The 20,722-nt window shown below is 45.2% G+C and overlaps 1 protein-coding gene across 1 annotated transcript in view; it reads right to left on the bottom strand.

Annotated features, from left to right (window-relative positions):
* Window positions 1-20,722, bottom strand: part of CTPS1 (CTP synthase 1) — a gene marked incomplete at its 3' end in the record, with an annotated part of 29,769 nt that overhangs the window by 466 nt on the left and 8,581 nt on the right. The window contains exons 5-16 of the mRNA XM_080690763.1: window positions 18,606-18,689; window positions 17,318-17,398; window positions 13,573-13,724; window positions 12,237-12,369; window positions 8,171-8,259; window positions 6,944-7,038; window positions 5,743-5,805; window positions 3,835-3,878; window positions 2,414-2,510; window positions 1,098-1,153; window positions 916-1,012; window positions 174-318 (exon numbers count right to left, since the gene is read on the bottom strand). Coding sequence (XP_080546889.1) covers window positions 174-318; window positions 916-1,012; window positions 1,098-1,153; window positions 2,414-2,510; window positions 3,835-3,878; window positions 5,743-5,805; window positions 6,944-7,038; window positions 8,171-8,259; window positions 12,237-12,369; window positions 13,573-13,724; window positions 17,318-17,398; window positions 18,606-18,689 — 1,136 coding nt within the window. The remainder of the gene's footprint in view (window positions 1-173; window positions 319-915; window positions 1,013-1,097; window positions 1,154-2,413; window positions 2,511-3,834; window positions 3,879-5,742; window positions 5,806-6,943; window positions 7,039-8,170; window positions 8,260-12,236; window positions 12,370-13,572; window positions 13,725-17,317; window positions 17,399-18,605; window positions 18,690-20,722) is intronic.

Raw genomic sequence — 20,722 nt, 5'->3', positions numbered from 1 at the left:
GAGCAGCCTGAAAAAGGCCAGCCACAGAGCGGGGCCCTCCCATTACACTTCATCTGAGGACACCCCGCCTGGCACCTGGGGCTTCTCAGGACTGCCTGTGTGCAGTCACTGTGGTGAGTCAGTGACCCCCACAGGAATGAAGACAGGGGTGAGCTACTAAAGCATGTCCCCACCTGGGCGAGAGCCGGCAGCCTTTCTGGAGGTAGTGTGGGAGCCGCCCTACGGAGGCCAGGAGGAGGCCAAAGTAGGGCGGGGAGGGCTTGATAGGCCTGGACAGGAACTCAGGGTGGTACTGAACCCCAACAAAGTAAGGATGACCTGAAACAGAAATTCAAAAGGACCTATTAGATATGCTGTGCACAAAATTTAAAAGAAGAGAAAAAGAGTTTGTTAAATGGGCCCAGGGTAGGGGAAGCAGTTTAGTGGAAAGCATGCGTGAGGCCAGGGGTCCAACCCTCAGTACCACACACACCACCACCCCAAAAAAAAAGAGACCCTAAAATTATTTGAAAATATCACCCCCCAAGTGTGGGTGATCAAACACCATTTCCCCAGCACTGCCGCCCCTCCCTCCCAGCTATGGCTTGTCTCCACAGCCCCACTGACTCTCTGGATCCCATGATTTCCGCAGGTTGAGTTCAGCTCAAATGGAGGCTGGAAGGGGTTCAATACCAGGTCTAACCTCTGGGCCTGAAGGAGGAGCTCAGGCTGAGGGCAGCTGGCCGTGTGCGGAAGGCTGAGCATAGGGATGACTTCCCAGGGCTCCTGACCCCTTGCCACAAACACCTGTTCCCTCACAGGGCAGTGCTGTTTCCTAACTCTTCCAGATCAGAGGCAACAACAGTTTTACATTTTCCCACATACCAAGAGAACCTTCTGAGGTTTTCCATTAAACTCAACTGCCCAAGCAATCACCTTCCAGCTCCACGATCTCCATCCTCTCGCCTTCAACATCTTGGCCAACGAACTTCAAGCCTTGCTCTTCCAAGCACTTTTTCAGGACTGGATTCACCTATTTAAGCATGAGAAACAGCTGTGCTCATCTTGCCGTCACTGTGATTCCAGAGTAACGGGAAGGAGTGAGCACGAGGCCTCACCTCAAATCGGTGACGGTGCCTCTCTTCCAAGTAGTCTGCGTCTCCGTAGAGTTTCCCTGACAGAAACCAGGCTGAGTGTAAGTATCTGACTTCACAAATAACCTGCTCATACCACAACCTACTTCCCTGTCCACTTGTTATCGCCCACCAGGCTATGTACTATTCTAATTCTGCCAACCAAGCTAGCCTGCTCTTGGCAGAATTTATACATTACCTCAGACCTCAGCTCCTTCTAATCACACTAAGGAGAACCATAACAGGCTTTCATCACCTCCCTCGAACACATGACTGCAAAACGATAAAGCTGCTGGGAAACAGAACAGAACTGGCAAGCAGCCTGAGCCCTGACTGCAGCATGGGAGGGACGCAATTCAGAGCTCCACGGATGGCCTCTGAGGACACACAATCCAGTCACGCTCCTCCCCACAGATGCCCTCCAAGAAGGTGCAGTGTGCAAACAGGTGGCCAGACTGACTTGTTCTTAGTTGCCCAGTGAGGCCCCGAATCCACAGGACCATCAGAACTGGAAGGATACAAAGATCATGCTCAAGGAACTCAGACCAGGCTGCCACAGAATCCCCGCCAGACACAGGGGCCGCTGCCAATGGCTTACAGGCAGGATGGCCCTGTGGGCAAGGAAAAACCCAATGGAGTCATTTTCTTAACTGTTTTTTCTCTCAATGTCCCTAAATTTTTAACATCTATTGGTATGTTGTTAAAACTGATTCATTGGTGGCGCACGCTTGTAATCCCAGCATTCGGGAGGTGAGCCTGGAGGATTGCAGTTCGCAGATAGCCTCAGCTACTTAATGAGGCCCTCTGCAACTCAGTGAGACCCAGTTTCAATATAAAGAATAAACAAACAAACAAAAAAAATAGGGCAGGGGGTGTAGCTCGGAGATCAAATGCCCCTGGGTTTCATCCCCAGACCCACAAAAAAAAAAAAAAAAAAAATTGATTCATGCTAAACCACACGAGACTGGTGTTTTTGTTTTTGTATGAAAATCACATTTCATACATTTCAACATGAAAGTAAAGAAAAAAGAAAAGTAACATATTACAGGGGGTTTAATTTATGTCTCGTCCTGTTGAGGTGTCCACACCTCAGGGTTTGCCAGTGACCTCTGTAAGACCCACACTGCTGCCCTGGCTATTACAGTGCATCCTAAAGAGGGCAAATAAGAGTGGAAAAAAGAACTTCAAAAGCAAGAATAAAAACATCTTTTTGAGGCCACCCTGACTCTTCGGGGCCACAGCACCACCCTAAGACAGGCCCTGGATGAGCTGAGCCGCGGCTGGCCAGTGCAGGGTCTTACTCATGACCGAGTTCTTGGTCTGGAACAGGGTTCTCCTCTTGCCCAGTCGCATGGTTCCGCCCATCTGCCCAGGGTTGTGTTCTGGCATGTCTATGACCTGGAGAGGTTCGGAAAACAAACACAGATCTCCAAACTTTGCTTCTGTTGGGAGGTGGACCTCCTCTACGGAACAGAGCCCACCCATGAGCAGGCTACCTCTTCAGCCTTTCCTGGCAAGGAAACTGCCTCCCAACAATCATTCTTAACCTTTGGGCAGGGGTTCAGTCCTTCAGCCTGCCCTGATGCTGTTGCTGCCCCCAGCACCTGGGCTCACAAGGGCCACCAGGCTGTTATGCATTCTAAGAACTAATTCAGCAGCAAGGATATGAGACTAGCCATGCCATGAAGGCCTGTCATCGCCATGGCCCGAGCAACTGCTTGTAGCCCAGGATGCAGAGCCAGCAGGGGCTGGACAAGTGTCAGTGAGCGGGTGGACCATGGCACCCCAGAGAACACGGCACAGCTCCCCTCCTCCCCACCCCAAAGTCCCATGCTTCAAGATATCCGTCTTCCCCTCCTGAGGCCTTCCTAGTAGCAAAGTTCAGTCTCATGTCAAAAATCACTTCCTGATGCTAACTGCCACAAGATCAAGAACCTCATCCATCTTGTTATCAGTGCACACAGCAGGTACAAGACACTGGTGAATGCTCAAAAAGCAAATGCCTTTTAATATGACTATCACTCCTGGGCTGGGATTCAAAGACTAAGAAAGGCACTGCCCCTCCCCAGTGAGCCTTAATGTCACAGGTCGACAGTGCCACATGCCCCAGGACTGCTGCTAGAGATACCACGAGTTAAAATATACATAAAGTGATGAGAAACCACACATGGTGGCGCACATCAGTAATCCCAGGACTTGGGAGACAGGAAGATCGAAGGTTCAAGGACAGTCTCAGCAACTTAGCGGAACCCTGTTTCAAAATAAAAATTAAAAAGGGCTGGGATGTAGTTCAGAGGTAAAATGTCCAAGTTCAATCCCCAGCAGCAAAAAAAAGAAAAAGAAAAAAAAAAAAAAAAAGAAGAAAAAAAAAAAGAAAAAAAAAAGAGAACAGAGGTAAATATTCATAATAAATAGTATTATTTATTATGGGCTCCTAGGAACCCAGAGGAGCGAGAATGGAGAATTATTTTAATCAGGAATCCACTCTAGGTAGCTGGGCTGGTATCTTTCTTAAAGGCTTTCTGTGGTATGCTGGAAAGACCAGTAAAGAATTGCAAAGTAAATGAAAGTTTTTCTTATGTGTTAGGTGTGAGAACACAAGACCTTGGTGTCCTTTGGGAGGAGCTGTGTGGTCTAACCGCCCGTATTCCATCATTAGTCATATCATGAACCTCTTCTACCCCCTTCTTACCCCCCCAGGAGGTTTGAACACTTGACTCACCACGGGATGACTAGTCTTAGGGTCAAACTCTGTAGAATTGGCATCTGTAAAGTCAAAATACTTGGGTTATAGAAACAGTTATATAAGTAAAACTAAATAGTTTCATTGCTAAGCATTAAATTACGACCCCCTCGCTCATTTAAAATCAATGATTTGAATAAAAACTAGGGACAGCATTTTTAAGATATACAATCCTGAATACACAAACACAGGTTAGATATTTCCATCAAATCCTTAACTTTATGGGAAGTCAAGTTGTAGAAAATGGGGAGATCAAAACCAATGGCACAACCTAAGGCTCTTCACGTAGTCTTCAGGACAGTTCTTAGATGGGTGCCTTGATTTTCTTCACATTTTGTCATGGACGCCATCTCTCCAAAATGAGCAAGAAGATCTATCTTCTACTTTTCTTTCATCCTTAGCATCCAATATGCTGCCTTATTCAACTACCTGGCTCAACTGATAGCAAATTAAATTTTTTCAATGCTAATAATCTTTCTATCCATCCTTTATTGAACTTACCATCTAACACAAGCAAAACCACTAAAGACTAAAAGGAAAAGGACCGAGCTGCTAGTGCGTGTCGCTCCTTTCTGTGTGAACGCTAAGCACTGTTTCCCCGGGGTTGAACCAGAGCCTGGTCTCCACTCCAGTGTCAGCTCATCACCAGCCACCCACCCATCTGGGAACCCGAGGAGGAGGCAGGGGTCAGGTTGTGCGAAGGTCCAGAGAGCCTTGAGAGCCAGTTCTGAGGTGGCAGATGGAGCGCTGGTCCTGCCAGGACTCAGAAACCAGAACCAGGGGCTGCTGCCTGCCATGCCTGCCATGCGGAGCCACTGCCCCCAAGGCTGTGCAACAGCCTCCCAGAAGAAGCGAAATGAAACCCAGCCAGCCACAGCAAGCCACACAAGAATCACCTGTGCTGTGCAGGCCAAACTGCTTCGGGTCGCCTCACTTATTTTTCAGAGAACTGACAGGTCTTTCTGAAAATCTAGTACTTGTCACCTGGGCTAGAGAGAACAAGTGGCTATGCCAGGCCACTCCACTGTGGTGCCATGAGCCACACTGTGAGTACACCCTCTGCCTGGTCTGGCCTGTGACTTGCTTTGGCCAACACGACAGTGATAAGCTGGACAAGCGCTTGTGCAGTGGGCCCGTCCTTTCCTAGAGGAAAACTTTGGCTGAATTAATAAATGATGAGTGATTGTATGGAGACGCCATCTTGGTGTCTCTTACCTTGTCATCCCAGCACATTTCTTGAAAATTCAACCACTGCCAAGCAAAGGCTGAATCCCAGGCAGGAGTGAACAACCCCAGGACACTACACAGCAGAAAACCACCTCACAGAGTCACTTACAGGACACCGATATCTGCTAAGTCATGGCTACTCTAGCAGCTCTTGATTTTGGAGTAATTTGTAATATACAAGGCAGATTATGTGAACATTTCCTATTTGCTGTTAGGGACTATCTGCATGCATTATTTCAAATAACTTTTACCAGTATATGAAATAGTACCATTCTGACTTCCATTTTACACACACACACAAAACCAGAGGCCCAGTAAGTTGCCCAAAATTACCCATAATAACTGACAAAGTAGGAACTTAATCTCAGGTCTGACAGCTCCAGGGCCCCAGTTTGTAACAACTGAAAAGGCCTCACACAGGCTGAGTGTGCTTACCTGGAACCAGCTGGATAAAGTGAGGGACCATGGAGAATGGGAAACGCAGGGGCAGAGCTGAAGGACACTTGCCCAGCTGCTCCCTCCTGCCACCCTGTGTGGAGGAGCTGGAGAGTGGTGACCCCCCACTACACCCCCTCTCACAGCCCCACCTCCAACACACAACAGCTTCCCGCCCTCCAGGACACAGGTAAGCAGAAATATGAGTCTGTAAGTGTACCTTACCTTGCCATCCCAGCACATTTCTTGAAAATTCAACCACTGCCAACTGCATTCCTAGGCACACACCTTCCAGGGGGAGGAAAAAGCACATCAAACTCCACTGAGAAGGCACTTCCCACATTTCCCACCAGGACTAGAAGCACAAACTTGTAATCCTCTGCTATAAGCAAGCACCCCATGGTGTTACGTTCATCTAGATCTTTAACACTGGGTTTAGGTGTACATAAAGAATCCAGGTACTGCAAAGTTGTCCCTTTGGAGAAGTAAGCAATTTCCCTCCCTCCCATTTATTTATTTTGTGGTACTGGGAACTGAACCCAGGGGCTTTCTACCCCCAGGCTACACCCCCAACAGGATCCAAGCAGCAGAGGGACTCACTAAATCGCCAAGGCCGACTGTGAACCTGCAATCCCAGCCTCCCAATCACTAGGATTACAAGTGTGCGCCACCACGCCTGGTTCATTCAGTCTTTAAAAAATTTAGAACACTGGACGCCGGGTGTGGTGGCACACTCTTGTAATCCCCGCGCTTGGGGGCTGAGACAAGAGGATCGCGCAGGTTCAAAGCCAGCCTCCGCTGGCTTAAGAGACCGTTTACAAATAAAAAATATAAAATAGGTCTGGGAGTGTACCCCGGAAGTAGAAGGCCCTGGGTTCTATCCCCAGTACCACCAAAAAAAAAAAAAAAAATAGAACACTGGCAAGGACCCAAAATCATTTTGCCCAACTACAGTTGTCTGGTGTGTCAAGTGAGGGAGACATAAAACTCAGTCTCGCACTCAAACAGAACTTTCTAATACTTCATTCTCTCAAAACTCCACAGGACGGACGTGATGGCGCACGCTTGGAGTCCCCGCGCTTGGGAGGCGGAGACAGGAGGATCACACAGGTTCAAAGCCAACCGTGCTGGCTTAGGCCTGGGAGTGTAGCCCAGAGGTAGAAGGGCTTCCAGGAACCCCAGTACCACAAAAAAAAAAAAAAAAAAAAAAAAAAAAAAAAAATCCACAGTATCTACATGTAGTTCAAAAACTTCCTATTATTAGAAAGTCTCGATATCTCCCCCAAAGGCTTCTACTTGAGCAGCCACCTAGATATACAGCATGTATGCAGTGTTCAAATATCTCCCTTACTTATTTACAGACCCCAGGGCACCTTTTCTCACTCTTTCCTACTCAGAATAAAGAGTGCACACCACAGCTCCTTACCCAAAAAAGGCCTTTTCTGTTTCCGAGCCCAAGAGATTGCATGGATTTTTCCTTCAGTACCTCGAACACCAAATCCTCCTGGAACCAGCACTCCACTGCACAAGAGAACAAACCACAAGACAACTCCCCTTTTCCACTAGCCCAGCTGCAAGACCCACCAAACAAGCCAATGCCAAGGAGTTACTCCATATATTATACTACTGAGATTAAGACTGTATAGTTTTAAAGATACAATGTCAATGAGCTGCACCTGGAAACACTATAAACAGCACACAATACCATGGACTTGAGTCACATGAGAAAATGCTCATACAAGTAGAAAAAGGTAGCATACATCGCTGTAATACTGCACTTATCCCAAGCTCTTTATTCATATTTTTTTTTTTTTTTTGGTGGTACTGGGGTTCCTGGAAGCCCTTCTACCTCCGGGCTACACTCCCAGACCTATTTTTACATTTTTAAAATTTGGAAACGGTCTCCTAAGCCAGTGCACATGGATAGCTTCGAACCTGCGCGATCCTCCTGTCTCTGCCTCCCAAGTGTGGGGATTACAAGTGTGCGCCACCACGCCCGGCTTATTCATAATTTTTAACATACATTCGACAAACTCCCCTAAGTCAAAAGGGGGCCTCCCTTTTCTCCTAATAGTAGACTTTTGTGGCTATATTTGTGGGATAGATTAAAATCACCATGATCTGAAGTGGGAGGGTTTCACAGTGTCCTCCTCCTATATAAAATGGCTGAACAGAAAAGGGGGGGGCTCAGTAGCATGCCATACTGACCAAGTGCATCAACAGCAGTTGTACAGCAGTACAACTGCTCTAGTGAATTAAAAATTCTGGCTAATTTTTCACTATTATACATGATGCCACCACGGCAAGAGGTGTAGCTCAGTGGTAGGTAAAGTGCTTGCCAGACCCTGGGTTCAATCCCTAGCACTACAAAGGAAGTAAAATAACAACTGCCAAAAACAATTTATGAGACTCCAATGGTAGCTACTCATCAAATGTTTTGGAAGACCAATCTTTAAATAAGCTTCATGATGAGAGAGACGCACAACACAAACAGCATCAAAAAATTCAGAGGTTCTTTCTGACCCAACAATACGGAAAGCTGTATTTCTGTAAAGCTTAAATCATATGGTAGTCTCTTTAATATTTGAAAGACATTTTAACATTTGTAACATGAACAAAGCCCCTAAATGCCACTGCAGAGAACACTACTTACTGAGCGCTGCAGAGTTTCTGCCAAGCCTCGTGGTAGCGCACAGGCTCCTCTTGCAGGGTGCTGGGCTCCAGGTCTGTGGAATCTATGTACTGGGGCAGCGGGCAGGACAGAGAAGAAGCGGTGTGATGCCTACTGTACTTTCACAGTTCTTAAATCACAGTTCTTAAATAAGTTATCAATGTTCCATCTCCCATGATATGTGTGTGTGTGTGTGTGTGTGTGTGTGTGTGTGTGTGTGTGTGTGTGTTTGGTGGTACTGGGGTTCCTGGAAGCCCTTCTACCTCTGGGCTACACTCCCAGACCTATTTTATATTTTTATTTGGAAACAGGGTCTCTTAATCCAGCGCGGCTGGCTTCGAACCTGCACGATCCTCCTGTCTCCGCCTCCCAAGAGCGGGGATTACAAGCGTGCGCCACCACGCCCGGCTGATTTTGGTTTTAACTCTTCCCATTTGTCCTTTGGCTACTTGCCCATAGCACTTACCTTGAGATAACTTGTGGAATAGAAAAATTTATCACTCAAAAAATTACTGATCATCATCTACATTTCTATTACATTAAGATTAGAGGCAATTCTGTTTAAAATAACTCCAAAAACAATTTTTATATTTTATTTTCACATTGAAAACCAGTCAGATTTGCTTCTACCTCAAGGAGCATGTTTAGGTTAAATGAATGCAGCTGTGAAGCCGCAAATGTTAGTTAGTTAGTTAGTTTATTTATTTATTTACTTTGGTGGCTCTGGAGGTGAAACCCAGGGGCTTTCTACCTCCGGGCTATACTCCCAGACCTATTTTATATTTTATTTGGAAACAGGGTCTCACTAAGTTGCTGAGAGCCTCACTAAGTAGCTGAGGCTGGCTTCGAACCTGTGCGATCCTCCTGTCTCAGCCTCCCAAGCACTGGGATTACAAGCGTGCGCCACCATGCCCGGCGCAAATTTTTTCATTTAAAATTTTAAATACATGAGTTTCCTTCAAAATTGGTTAACTCCTAAACTCACCCTATCTGTCCACTTTGACTACTATTTTTTGTTTAAATGTTCTCTCTAGCCGGGTGTGGTGGCGCACACTTGTAATCCCCGTGCTTGGGAGGCGAAGATAGGAGGATTGCGCAGGTTCGGAGCCAGCCTTGCTGGCCTAAGAGACCCTGTTTCCAAATTTAAAAAATATAAAAACAGGTCTAGGAGTGTAGCCCAGGGAGGTAGGAGGGCTTCTAGGAACCCCAGTACCACCAAAAAAACCCAAAACAAAACAAAACAAAATAAAATAAATGTTCTCCCTAGACCATCTTCCACAGAGTTTTGTTTCTGTTTTTCTCAACTGCACTGATGTTTAATTCACATAAAATAAAACTCAAGCATTAAACTGGGTATCGTGGTTCATGCTTGTAATCCCAATACTTGGGAGGCTGAGACAGGAGGATTGCAGGTTCAAAGCCAGTTGCATTAACTGAGCAAGGCCTTCAGCAACTTAGTGAGAATCTATTTCAAATAAAGAATAAAAAAACAGGGCTGGGGTACAGCTCAGAGGTAGAATGCCCCTGGGTTCCATGCCCAGACCGGCAAAAAAAAAAAAAAAAAAAAAAACCCCACATGTAAGTGTAACCACTCTTCTCATCAGGATAGAGCAGTGCCATTATCACACAACATTCCCTCTGCAGACAGACCCCTCCCTGCATCTCCAGAAACCCCTGGAGCTGACTTCCATCATCGCCGGCTGGTTTCACCTGTCCTAAAACCTCATGGGGATGAAGTCAAACAGCATGCAGCCTTTCGTGTCTGGCTTCTTTTGCCTAGTATGTTTCTGAGATTCATCCACATTGCAGTACCAGAAGTTTGCTCCTTTTACTGACCTGCTAAAGGACATTTAGGTTGTTTCTGTATTTGGGCTGGTATGAATACCTGTCTGACTGTGTAAAAATCTTCTTTTGTAGACAATGTTTTAATTTCTTATGAGTAAATACCTGGGAGTAGAATTATCGGGCCATGTCTACCTTGGTTTGCAACTGCCAGACTGTTTCTAAAATGGCTGTCATATTTGACATTCCCAGCAGCAAGAAATTACAGTGGCAGTGAAGTATGTGAGTCCTTGTCCTAGTGGATGTGCAGAAATCTCGCTGTGCCTTAATCTACATTTATTCCCCTGACAACTAAAAATGCTAGGATCTTTTCATGTATATCACATGCACTTTCCTCTGGAAATTTCCGTTAAAATCTTCTGTCCACCTTTTTATAAGGCTGTACATCTTTTCTCTACTCCCCCCTACCTAATACCTCACAGTTACTTCTCTGAACCTCAGAGTTATACCTGGGCTGGCCCAGTTCATGGGAATGGTGACAAGGACTCGCTGATTGTCTACAGACTGCCCCCAGTTCACTTTTCTACCCACTGAGCTCGCACCTGCTCCACAAGAGCCCTTGAATGAGCTGCCTCTGCCTCTGCCTTCCCCACCCCCACCTGCCAGGGCCTCAAGGAAGCCTGCCCTCCCCACGTCTACCAAGGCAAGCCCGTCCTCTCTCCTGTGTGCTCCTCCTTCTCTAAGAGACGCAACATTCCTGAAAGGCAGGGATTGGTGATCTTTCCCCCCCGCCTCTGTCATCTAATACGATAGCAGTGGGCTAACTGCAAGAGTATAAAATAAATAAATGATGGAAATACCTAGCAAAAAATGAGATCATTTGACTCTTAAGCAAATAACAGGACATTCTGCAGGAACTTGAGCATCAGCACAAAGCAAATGAAATTATCACGCTGAGGAACATGTGGAAAACTGTAGCCGATGGTGGGGATGGCTGCATGGGGGCCCAACACGGAACCCGCTTCACTTCTAACTCTTCTCCTGAAAAGCTCCACCACGAGGGCTGTGAAGAGCAGATCTAAAGGAAAGAGCTGGGACCTGGGCACGGTGGCACATGCTTGCAATCCCAGCTACTCAAAAGACGGAAGAGGGGAGACTGCATGTTAAAGGCCAGCCTGGCCAACTTAGTGAGACTTCATCTCAAAAAGGGGGTTGGAATAGGTGGAAGGACTTCCTCCAAGGAGAGCAAACGCACGCAGTGCTTATTACTAAGGCCCAGTATAGGTCAGCACTTTGTTAATTCATTTTTGTTTCTTTGTTTTGTGGTAATCTAACTCAGAGCTACATCCCTCAGCCCTTTTAATTATTTTGCAACAGAATCTTGCTAAGTTGCTGAGGGTATCACTAATTTACTGAAGCTGGCCTCAAACCTGTGAACCTCCTGCCCCAGCTTCCCAAGTACTATGATTATAAGCATGCAACACTGTACCTGGCACATTACTTCATTTACTTCTTACAACCCAGGAGGAAGGAACAGTCACGATTTCCTTTATATAGGGAACTGTGACAGGAAGAGTGTTAAGGTTGTCCAGGGTCAGGCAACAGAACTAGAATGTGAGCTTTGGCCATGTGGTTATCGAATTTGTTTGTTTAGTGCTACTAGGGATTAAACTCAGGGGCATCCTACCTCTGAGCTATATGCCCAGCCCTATTTTATTTTTTATTTTTAAGCAGGGTCTAAGTAGTTGAGGCTGGCTGTGAACATGTGATCCTCCTATCTCAGCATCCCAAGTACTGGGATTATAGGCCTGCGCTACTGCACCCAACTGGAATCTGGAATCTTAACCATGATACTCTATTGCCACTGGAAGAGACAGGTAGGGCTAAGTCCTGACAGTCTGCCAGCTCGGCTTCTACCCACCGTGTCACAGAGAAGAAGAATGACTGGGAGCGGTTTCTAGGCAGTGCCAGTGCCGTCAACATGCAGTGGTCCTCTGTCGACCATGCCCTCCTACTCTACAGGGCAATTGTGTCTGGTCACCTGATAGTCAGGTCCAGGCATTCAGTCCTCTACTCTGACCATCTCTCCCCTTCAATATTTCTGAAAAATAGTTTTCTCAGAGTCAGGATCCAAACACAAACCCTTCTTATTCCTAAAAAGAAATCTAGAGTTCCAAAAACAAAGCAGAGATGCATGCAGCTTCTAGGTGAATGCAGACTGCTTCCCTGTTTGCCCTGTGGCTGAGCCTGCGCCATCCCTCCTTACCTTGATTTCCAATTTGTGGTTGATGGCCAATGCGGAATGCTCCAGAGCTTTAATGACAGAGGCATACGAGTCTGAGAATTTGGTATATTTTCCCACAAGGGCAATAGAGCAGGTCTCCAGCAAACGATCATATCTATCAAACAAAGATCAAGAAACACCAAATTACCTGGAATGTACACACCTTCATGAGACCAAAGTTGCTTTTGCAAAATAAGAAAAACGCGTCTGGGAAGACTACAGTGGGAGCAACCCCCACCCAAGTGCTGTGTAGGGACCAGGAAAGCAGAGCAAACTCCACATCAGGGCATCTTTGTAAAAATGGTAGGATGCAGTGGGCACGGCGGCACACCCCTACAGACTCTGTAACTGGGGGACAGAGACAGGAGGAAGCCAGGTTTGAGACTAGCCTCAGCAACTTAGCAAGATACTAGGGAGACTGTTTCGAAACAAAAAATAAAAAGGGCTGGGGCACAACTCAGAGTCTAGAAGCTATTTTAAAGAGATGGTTTCAAAAGATCACGCAAATGTGTTTTAAAAGAATTTCAATCCCAAAGGGCAAAAAAAAATTGGTATAGACAGAGAAAGACAATTCACAGAAGTTAATAAAGGGAAGAGTCAAATAAATCATGGGACATTCATACAACAGAGAAGTCCATACTCGTTAGAATTTTCATTGTGAAATTTAATTAGTAACAGAGCAAAATGTGTATAATGGTTTATGAAAAAAGGACTGTGTGGGCCATTTTGGTAGCTACATGCAAATGGAACTGTAAGATATCCATGTAAATGGAAAAAGACCCAAAAGAAAATGTCAAAATTAAAATATCACGGAGCAACAGAATGGACGCTTCCTCAGTGTACTTTACCATCTCCCCAGTGCCTCGATGCACCTGCGAGGCACACCGCTGCTCCGAGGTGCTGAGGGGGGAGCTCAGAAGATATGGGAAAGCATCTGAGCTTCAGGAGGGGTGGCAGCCCTGCAGAGCCCTCCTGGTGTAGGGTGAGCAGCATGTTCCCAAACACAGCACTGGGTCGGGGCATGTAACCTACAAGAGTTCCAGCCAAGGCCGGCATTCGCATGGGAAAGGATGCATGGTCTGAACTCACTGCCTGGAAGTCTGGGAACTGGCCCAGCGCTGCCAGGACCTCCTCACCTATGGTGGTAACCACAGGATGCCTTTAAAACCCTTTCTTAGCAAGCTGAGCATCTCTTACCATGAACAGCTCAATGATTAGAGAGCAGAAGTGCTAACAAGCTACAACACAACTGAGTTCCCTGCATCCCTACAAAGTAGGAAGGAGGCTGGCACTCCCAGCTCTTTATGGGGAAGCAAACCTGTCTGCCATCTCTTTCCACTTCATCAGCATTTTCCGTGGCTGCCTCTCAATAGGAAGGTCAAGTCTCCGAAGAAAATAATCTACAACCCCTTGCTCTTCTAGCAACAAAGGGACCCGGTAGATGGAGGAGACATCATGGACGCAGATTACCTGTTTTTAAAAAAGCATGTGATTTAACAATAACTAACTGGGCTTAGAACCTCCTATTAGCTATGAGATCTTTGGAAAAAGTTCTCATCTGAAAATAGAAAAAAGGGCAATTTTCTAGAAAAATTAAATTACCAAAACCAACTCAAGGCCAGGCGTGGTGGCGCACGCTTGTAATCCCCGTGCTTGGGAGGTGGAGACAGGAGGATTGTGCAGGTTCGAAGCCAGCTGTGCTGGCTTAAGAGACCCTGTTTCCAAATAAAAAAGTATAAAAAAAATAGGTCTGGGAGTGTAGTCTGGAGGTAGAAGGGTTTCCAGGAACCCCAGCACCACCAAAAAACAACAACAACAACAACAACAACAACAACTCAAGAAAAAATTTTTTAAAAAGTGACTAATCCACTAGAACACGGATATAAAATTCCAAAAAAATTTTAAAAATCACAAGCCAAAACAAAAATGTAGCTTAAAAAAATTGATCATCATGTACAAGGAGGACCTGTCCCAATGGGATCCTCAGGGGAACCGTCAAAACCCAAAGACCAGACCCCTGGACTAGTCTTCAGGGGTGGGAAGCACTTCTTGGTATCTCTAAAGCTCCCTGAGTGATTCCAATATGCAGTCAAGTTCAAAAACCAATGCATTAGGAAATTTAAGAGTAGAACTCATCACACAAACAGATAAACTTCTTGGATGCAGACTTGATAAAAATTCAAAACCAATTCATAATAAAATTCCTAGGTAAATTAAGAATGTTAGGGAAAATCTGAACACATAAAAACCTACATTAAATATAATATGGTTTTAATTAAGTTTAATATTGTTTATTATTAAAAGTGCAAAACAAGGTAACAATAGACAACCAGCACATTCAGTGCCACTGTAGAGAGTGGTCATTATAATTAGATAAGAAACAAAACTTGAACTGGAAAACAAGAACAATTACCACTAAGTGCACACACATAACTCATTCATAAAAAACAAGAGGTTTTACAGGTAAGCAAAATCAGACTTTACAGAATTTCAGTAAGGGTGGTAGAGGTTGTAGATAAAGGCCAGAAGTCACCAGAATGCCCTTTATGTGGCCCACCTCTCACCAGGAAACACAAGATTTTAAAATGCCATTATAATAACAAATATGAATAGCTATAAATAAATCTAAACAACTTTAGGAAGACAAATAGATATAAAAACACTTTTATGGAATATAGTCGGGCGTGGTGGTGCACGCTTGTAATCCCAGTATTCGGGAGGCTGAAACCAGAAGATCATGGTTTGCAGACAACTCAGCTACTTAGTGAAGCCCTTTGCAACTCAGTGAGACCCGGTTTCAAAATAAAGAATAAAAAAATAGGGCTCGGGGTACAGCTCAAAGGTAGAATGCCCCTGGGTTCCATCCCCAGTACCGCCAAAAAAAAAAAAAAAAGCACCTTTAAGGAATATAAAGAAAATTACAGAATATTATCAAAGAATAATTCAACAAATGGAGCTAGGACAACTGGATATCTGCATGCAAAGCAATGAATTTCAACTCTTACCTCATGCTACACACAAAAATTAACTCAAATGGAATATTTAAGCTGGGTGTGGTGGCGCGCGCTTGTAATCCCAGTACTTGGGAGGCTGAGACAGGAGGATCACAGGTTCACAGCCAGTCTCAGCTTCTTAGTGAGGCCCTTTGCAACTTAAGTGAAAACCTGTTTCAAAATAAAGAACTAAAAATAGAACTGGGGGTATAGCTCAGAGGTAGAATGCCCCTGGGTTCAATCTCCAGTACCATTAAAAAAAAAAAGGACCACTTAAGATACAAAACTATAAAACTTAAAGGCAAGTTACAGACTGGAAAATATTGCTAATCATACACCTGATAAAAGACTCATATGCAGGCTACACAAGGAACTCTTACAACACAAAAACATAAACAACCCAATTTCAAAAACAGTCAAAGATCTAAAATTAAAAATACCTCATATTTCTAATAGTGAATAATTTTAATGAAAATCAGTTGTTATAGAATTGAATTTCCTTTAAAATAATTTAAAGTACATGATAAAGGGCTGTTGAGAACAAGGAAATTACTTTGCACTCCACACATTCAAGTTCATTATAAAACAGAATCCTTCTGACAAAGCTCCTGGCTCAGGAATGACACCCAGGAGTCCTGACCCCAGCCCCAGATGACCCCACTCCCAGAGGCCACCTCCTCTTCCTGCTCTATTCACACCAATGCCAGGCCAGGGATTTCAACTGACATATTCACCTATGTCTTCTCATATTTGTGTACACTCTTGTTTTAACCCCACTGCTTCACTGTCCCCTCTCCAAGCCAGCCGGGTTCTGTTGCTCCTGACCCTCGGTCCTCTGTAGTAAAGCAAACTCTCCACAGTCTGAAATTCCTTGGCCTCCACTTCCCTCTGGTCTCTTTCAGTCCAACCTGCTGCTAGGGATCAGTGTCCCCCAACTGGCCATGTGACTGGACACCTGGTCCCAGATGGCAGTACTGGAAGGTGCTGGGGAACCAAAAAGAGGCCGGGCCTAATGGGAGGTCTCTGGGAGCCTTGCCCTCAAACGTAATTACTTCTTGAGTTCTCCTAAGAAAGTTATTATAAGAAGAGCAAACCTGGCCCCTCCTTCTCTCTCTACTTCCTAACTTAAGGTTTAATCCTTTCTCCACCACCAACCATGAGGCCTTCCTAGAGCATGGGATATACTATTTGGACTTTCAGCCTCCATAACTGTGAGCTAAATAAACCTCTCTTCTTTATTAAGTCCACTGCCTCAGGCATTTTGTCAGAGTGATAAAAAAAACTGACTAATACAAGGACCAATGCCACAATTCCAACTTATCATCACCAGAATTTCCATACTAAGCACTACACTTAGGTACCTAACAGGTTCCAAACTTCTGGATTTCCTGTACCACCGGTCCTCTCTTTTAGCATAGCAACAAACAGACTAAAATACATGTGAGAGTCCACAACACCCCAATGCCAGGCATCAAAAACAAAAAGATAAGTAAGATGGTTCTTGCCTTCCAGAAGCTTGAAAAGTCTGTGAAGGAAGGCAAACATGGACACCAAGAGGCATAGGGCAGGTTCACCAGCAGTGAGTGTGAGACACACAGAATAGGTCAGAGAAGGAGGTGATTAACCCTGGGGCTTGAGGGCGAGGAGGCTTGTTACCATGTCCTAGGTAGGCCCTGAAGGACAAGCATGAATAGGAGGCTTCTAGGCCAACAGGAAGAGAGGGACACTGAGTTCTGGCTGAAGTTAGCCAAGTGTAAAGCAGAACAACAGAAAGACTGTGAGGTATTAGGCGAACAGACACAGCCTGAATGGATCATAAAGAAGAGTGAAGTGTCAGGAGAGGTCCAGGCATGTGTGGGGAACCAGGAACAGGAGGGGATGGTGAATCACAACAATGCCCGTTCTACTCGGCCCCTCTAGCATAGAATATGAAATCACAGCAAGGCTCACGAAGTGTCCCCCAACTGGCCATGTGACTGGACACCTGGTCCCAGATGCTGATCATGGCCAAAAGGCTTCAAGTAACGAGAAACAAACACCAGTTTCCATAGAGATGCAATTTCTACATACCTGTTCAGGTTCGACATGGCAGAACATTGATATCTTCTCTTTCACTGACGTATCAAGAGGATTTGAGCACCTGCACACGATCTAGCAGTAAAGAAAACACGCCAGCTCAGACAGAAGGAAGGGTAATAAAACTGGGTTTTCTCACTGATGGAAATTAAAATAGACACCACATTGCTCAGATGGATGAAAACGTTAGCCCTCAGCACGCTGCACATAATCCATGAAAATATTATCTGTTTTCAAAACTGAAATTCCTAGCCGGGCGTGGTGGCGCACGCTTGTAATCCCCGCGTTTGGGAGGCAGAGACAGGAGGATCGCACAGGTTTGAAGCCAGCTGCGCACGCTGGCTTAGGAGACCCTGTTTCCAAATTTAAAAAATGTAAAAAATAGGTCTGGGAATGTAGCCCGGAGGTAGAAGGGCCTCCAGGAACCCTAGTACCACAAGAAAAAGAAGAAAAAAAAACAAAAAGAACAAAAAAACAAAACTAAAATTCCTAAATCCCAAGTTGGAGAAACAAGAGGATGACAGAATAAATAGACAAATGAATGAACCTTAGGAGCTAACTGGGATTTTCCTCTTCAATGACTGTTCTTGGGCAGAGGGAAAAGGAGTCTAAATGAAGGACAGAGGTGAGAAATAAGGCACAGGGAGTATAAGACTCACACATGCCAGTAAGAAATCTCACACCCTACAGCCCATTAAAGCACTAAATATACTTTTTCTCCCATCAACTATCATGCTAGGCCTTCCAAGCTGGGCTCAGTGGCACACACCTGTAATCCCAGTACTTGGGAGGCTGAGACAGGAGGATCAAAGTTTAGAGGCCAGCCTGCACACAGTAACTTAGCCAGACCCAATTTCAAAATAAAAAAGCCAGGTGTAAAAGCTGGGTGTGGTGGCACAAGCTTGTAATCCCAGCATTTGGGAGACTGGAATAGGAGGATCACAGTTTGAGGACAGCCTCAGCTACTTACTGAGGCTCTTTGCAACTCAATAAGACCCTGTTTTAAAATAAAGAATAAAAAATAGGGATAGGTGTAGCTCAAAGGTAGAATGCCCCTGGGTTCCATCCCCAGACCCGCAAACAACAACAACAACAATAAACAAGCAAACAAACAAAGGGCTGGGGGGGGGAGTAGGTGAGGGGTAGACTGCTCCCATGAAATCCCCAGTCTAACAAAACCAAAAAGCCTGCCAAGAAGACAAAGACTTGCCTATAACAAAGGTGTATGAATTTAGCTAGAAATGAAAGATCACACAGAAAACAGGCAAGCAGGAAATATTACCAGGTCTGGGGAAAGTCCAAGACCCCTGAGTTCCCGAACACTGTTTTGAGTGGGTTTCGTCTTCTGTTCCCCTGTTGAACTTGGCTAATATCCAAAAGAAAAAAAAAAAGGGGGTTAGTTTCTCTATGATGAAGAATTTCCATATATGTCTTTGACCTGAACTCCTTTTTAATATAAAATTTGATCATTTACAGTTTTGCTATTAATTTTGCTGAACTTACATACCCACATATTTACTCCAATAGTTTTAGGGGTGTGTCTGGAAGAACAGCGGAACCTGGCTTTAACCATCCTTCAACTCATCCTACAAAGGCTCTTCAATTCCTGGGGGTTTTTTGGTTCTGGGTATTGGATTAAGAGTCCTGCACAAGCTAAGCACAAGTTTTACCACGAGCCACACACACAGCCCACTTCAACTCTTCTAGCTGGCCCTTCCGGCACACTTTGTTTCTTCTTGACGTTTAGGGTGAGGCATTTCCTGTTCACTCCACTGCTAATCAGGGGTCCCTCCCTCTCATCCCCCTGCCCCACCCCGCTGTACCCTTCTGGTGTCCGCCACGGTAAACCATGTGCATCCTTTTTCTTTCTGTACTAAATTATCTTTATTTCAAGTATTGCTACACTGGTTCTTTTATGTATCTTTAGAACAAAGCTTTTCTTTAGAGCCTTTCTACCTCTTTATTTCTGCCTTCCCAATGATGTGTGGGGGCATTCTTCATCCAATATGCCAGGCACTTAGTGGGCCTTTTCAATCCAGAAGCTTATGCCTAGAAATTTCCATGTTAGATCAAGAGCCAAACAACTTTACAGAAAGGGCCAGGAAGTGAATGTTTTACGGTCTCTGACAGTGTTGGTCTGTCACCACTACTCATCTTTGCTATTTCCAAAAGCAGCCACAGACAACACATCAATGAATGGATACAGTTCTATTACCATCAAACTTTATTTTTTTAAAAAAGGTGATAGGCTGCTTTGGCCCTGAGCCAAAGTGATTTTAATTAGAAGAGATCACACAGATTCACATCATACTTCCCTTTCCATTTCTCTGTTCTTATTTCCGGATAAGCCTACAATTCTGATATTAGAACTCTGGGGCCAGTTCTCTTTCTCACCTTTTTTCTCCGACTTTCTGCCTCTGATCTCTGTCCTACTCCTGAGGCGTTTCCTCAACCTTCCTTCTCTGAACGTTTTCATCTCGCCTGTACTTAACTTCCAAGGACTCCTTTCTGTCTCCCTTCTTATGGCACCCAGTTCTTGTCCAATGCACGCCCTTTGTCTCCTTCTAACCCCTGGCTGCTGGCTTGCTCTTAAAGCCAAGTAGAAGATCTGTGTGAGGGGCAGGCAGGTCCCTGTGGCTATCTGGCTGGCCTGCTTCACTGTGGAACCCTGAGGGCAGTGCTTTTCACCTGACCTAGTCATGCACCAGAGAAGACTCTTACCATCTCCTACACAGAAAGGCCAAACCGGCCATGATGATTCTGGGAGCCAAAAGGTGGAAGAAGGCAAGGTGTCTCGACAATGTAACATCACACTGAACCCCAAGTTCGTAGCTCTGCATCAGTGCCCTCAACTGTCCCTAGTGCCTGCCTATTCAGGCCCCCACCAAGGCCTACAATTTTCCACCAAGGTGGAGAGTCTGATGCCCAAATGTATACACTAGGAAGGGGTGTTAGGGTCCACCTCTCTTCTGAAGCAGCAGTTATAGTGAGTGCTGCCCTCAATCCCACTCCCAAAAACGCCGACGCTGCCCAGCCTGAGCTTCTGGAGGATCTGCAAGGGCAAATGGGTGGCTTCTCTGCTTTCCCCGCTGCAGCCTGGGAGGCCTGACTATGTGACTTTCTACATGTCCATCTGTTTTCTGGCTTCCAAATTTGTATTATTAATGACTCCTCTCAATGATATTCTTACCTTTAAAAAAAAAAAAAAAGAACAAAAAGACGAGTGTGGTAGCACATGCCTGTAATCCTAGTACTTGGGAGGCTCTGAGATAGGAGGATCACAGGTTGAGGTAAGCTTCAGCAACTGGTAAGACTCTCATCAACCTAGCGAGACCTTGTTTCAAAATAAAAAACTAAAATAGGGATGGGGTATAGCTCAGAGGTAGAATACTCCTGGGT

The sequence above is a fragment of the Muscardinus avellanarius genome, assembly GCF_963383645.1.
Source record: "Muscardinus avellanarius genome assembly, chromosome: 3".
Taxonomy (NCBI): domain Eukaryota; kingdom Metazoa; phylum Chordata; class Mammalia; order Rodentia; family Gliridae; genus Muscardinus; species Muscardinus avellanarius.
The sequence above is the reverse complement of the archived record's forward strand: the minus strand, read 5'-3'. Positions and strand labels throughout refer to the sequence as shown.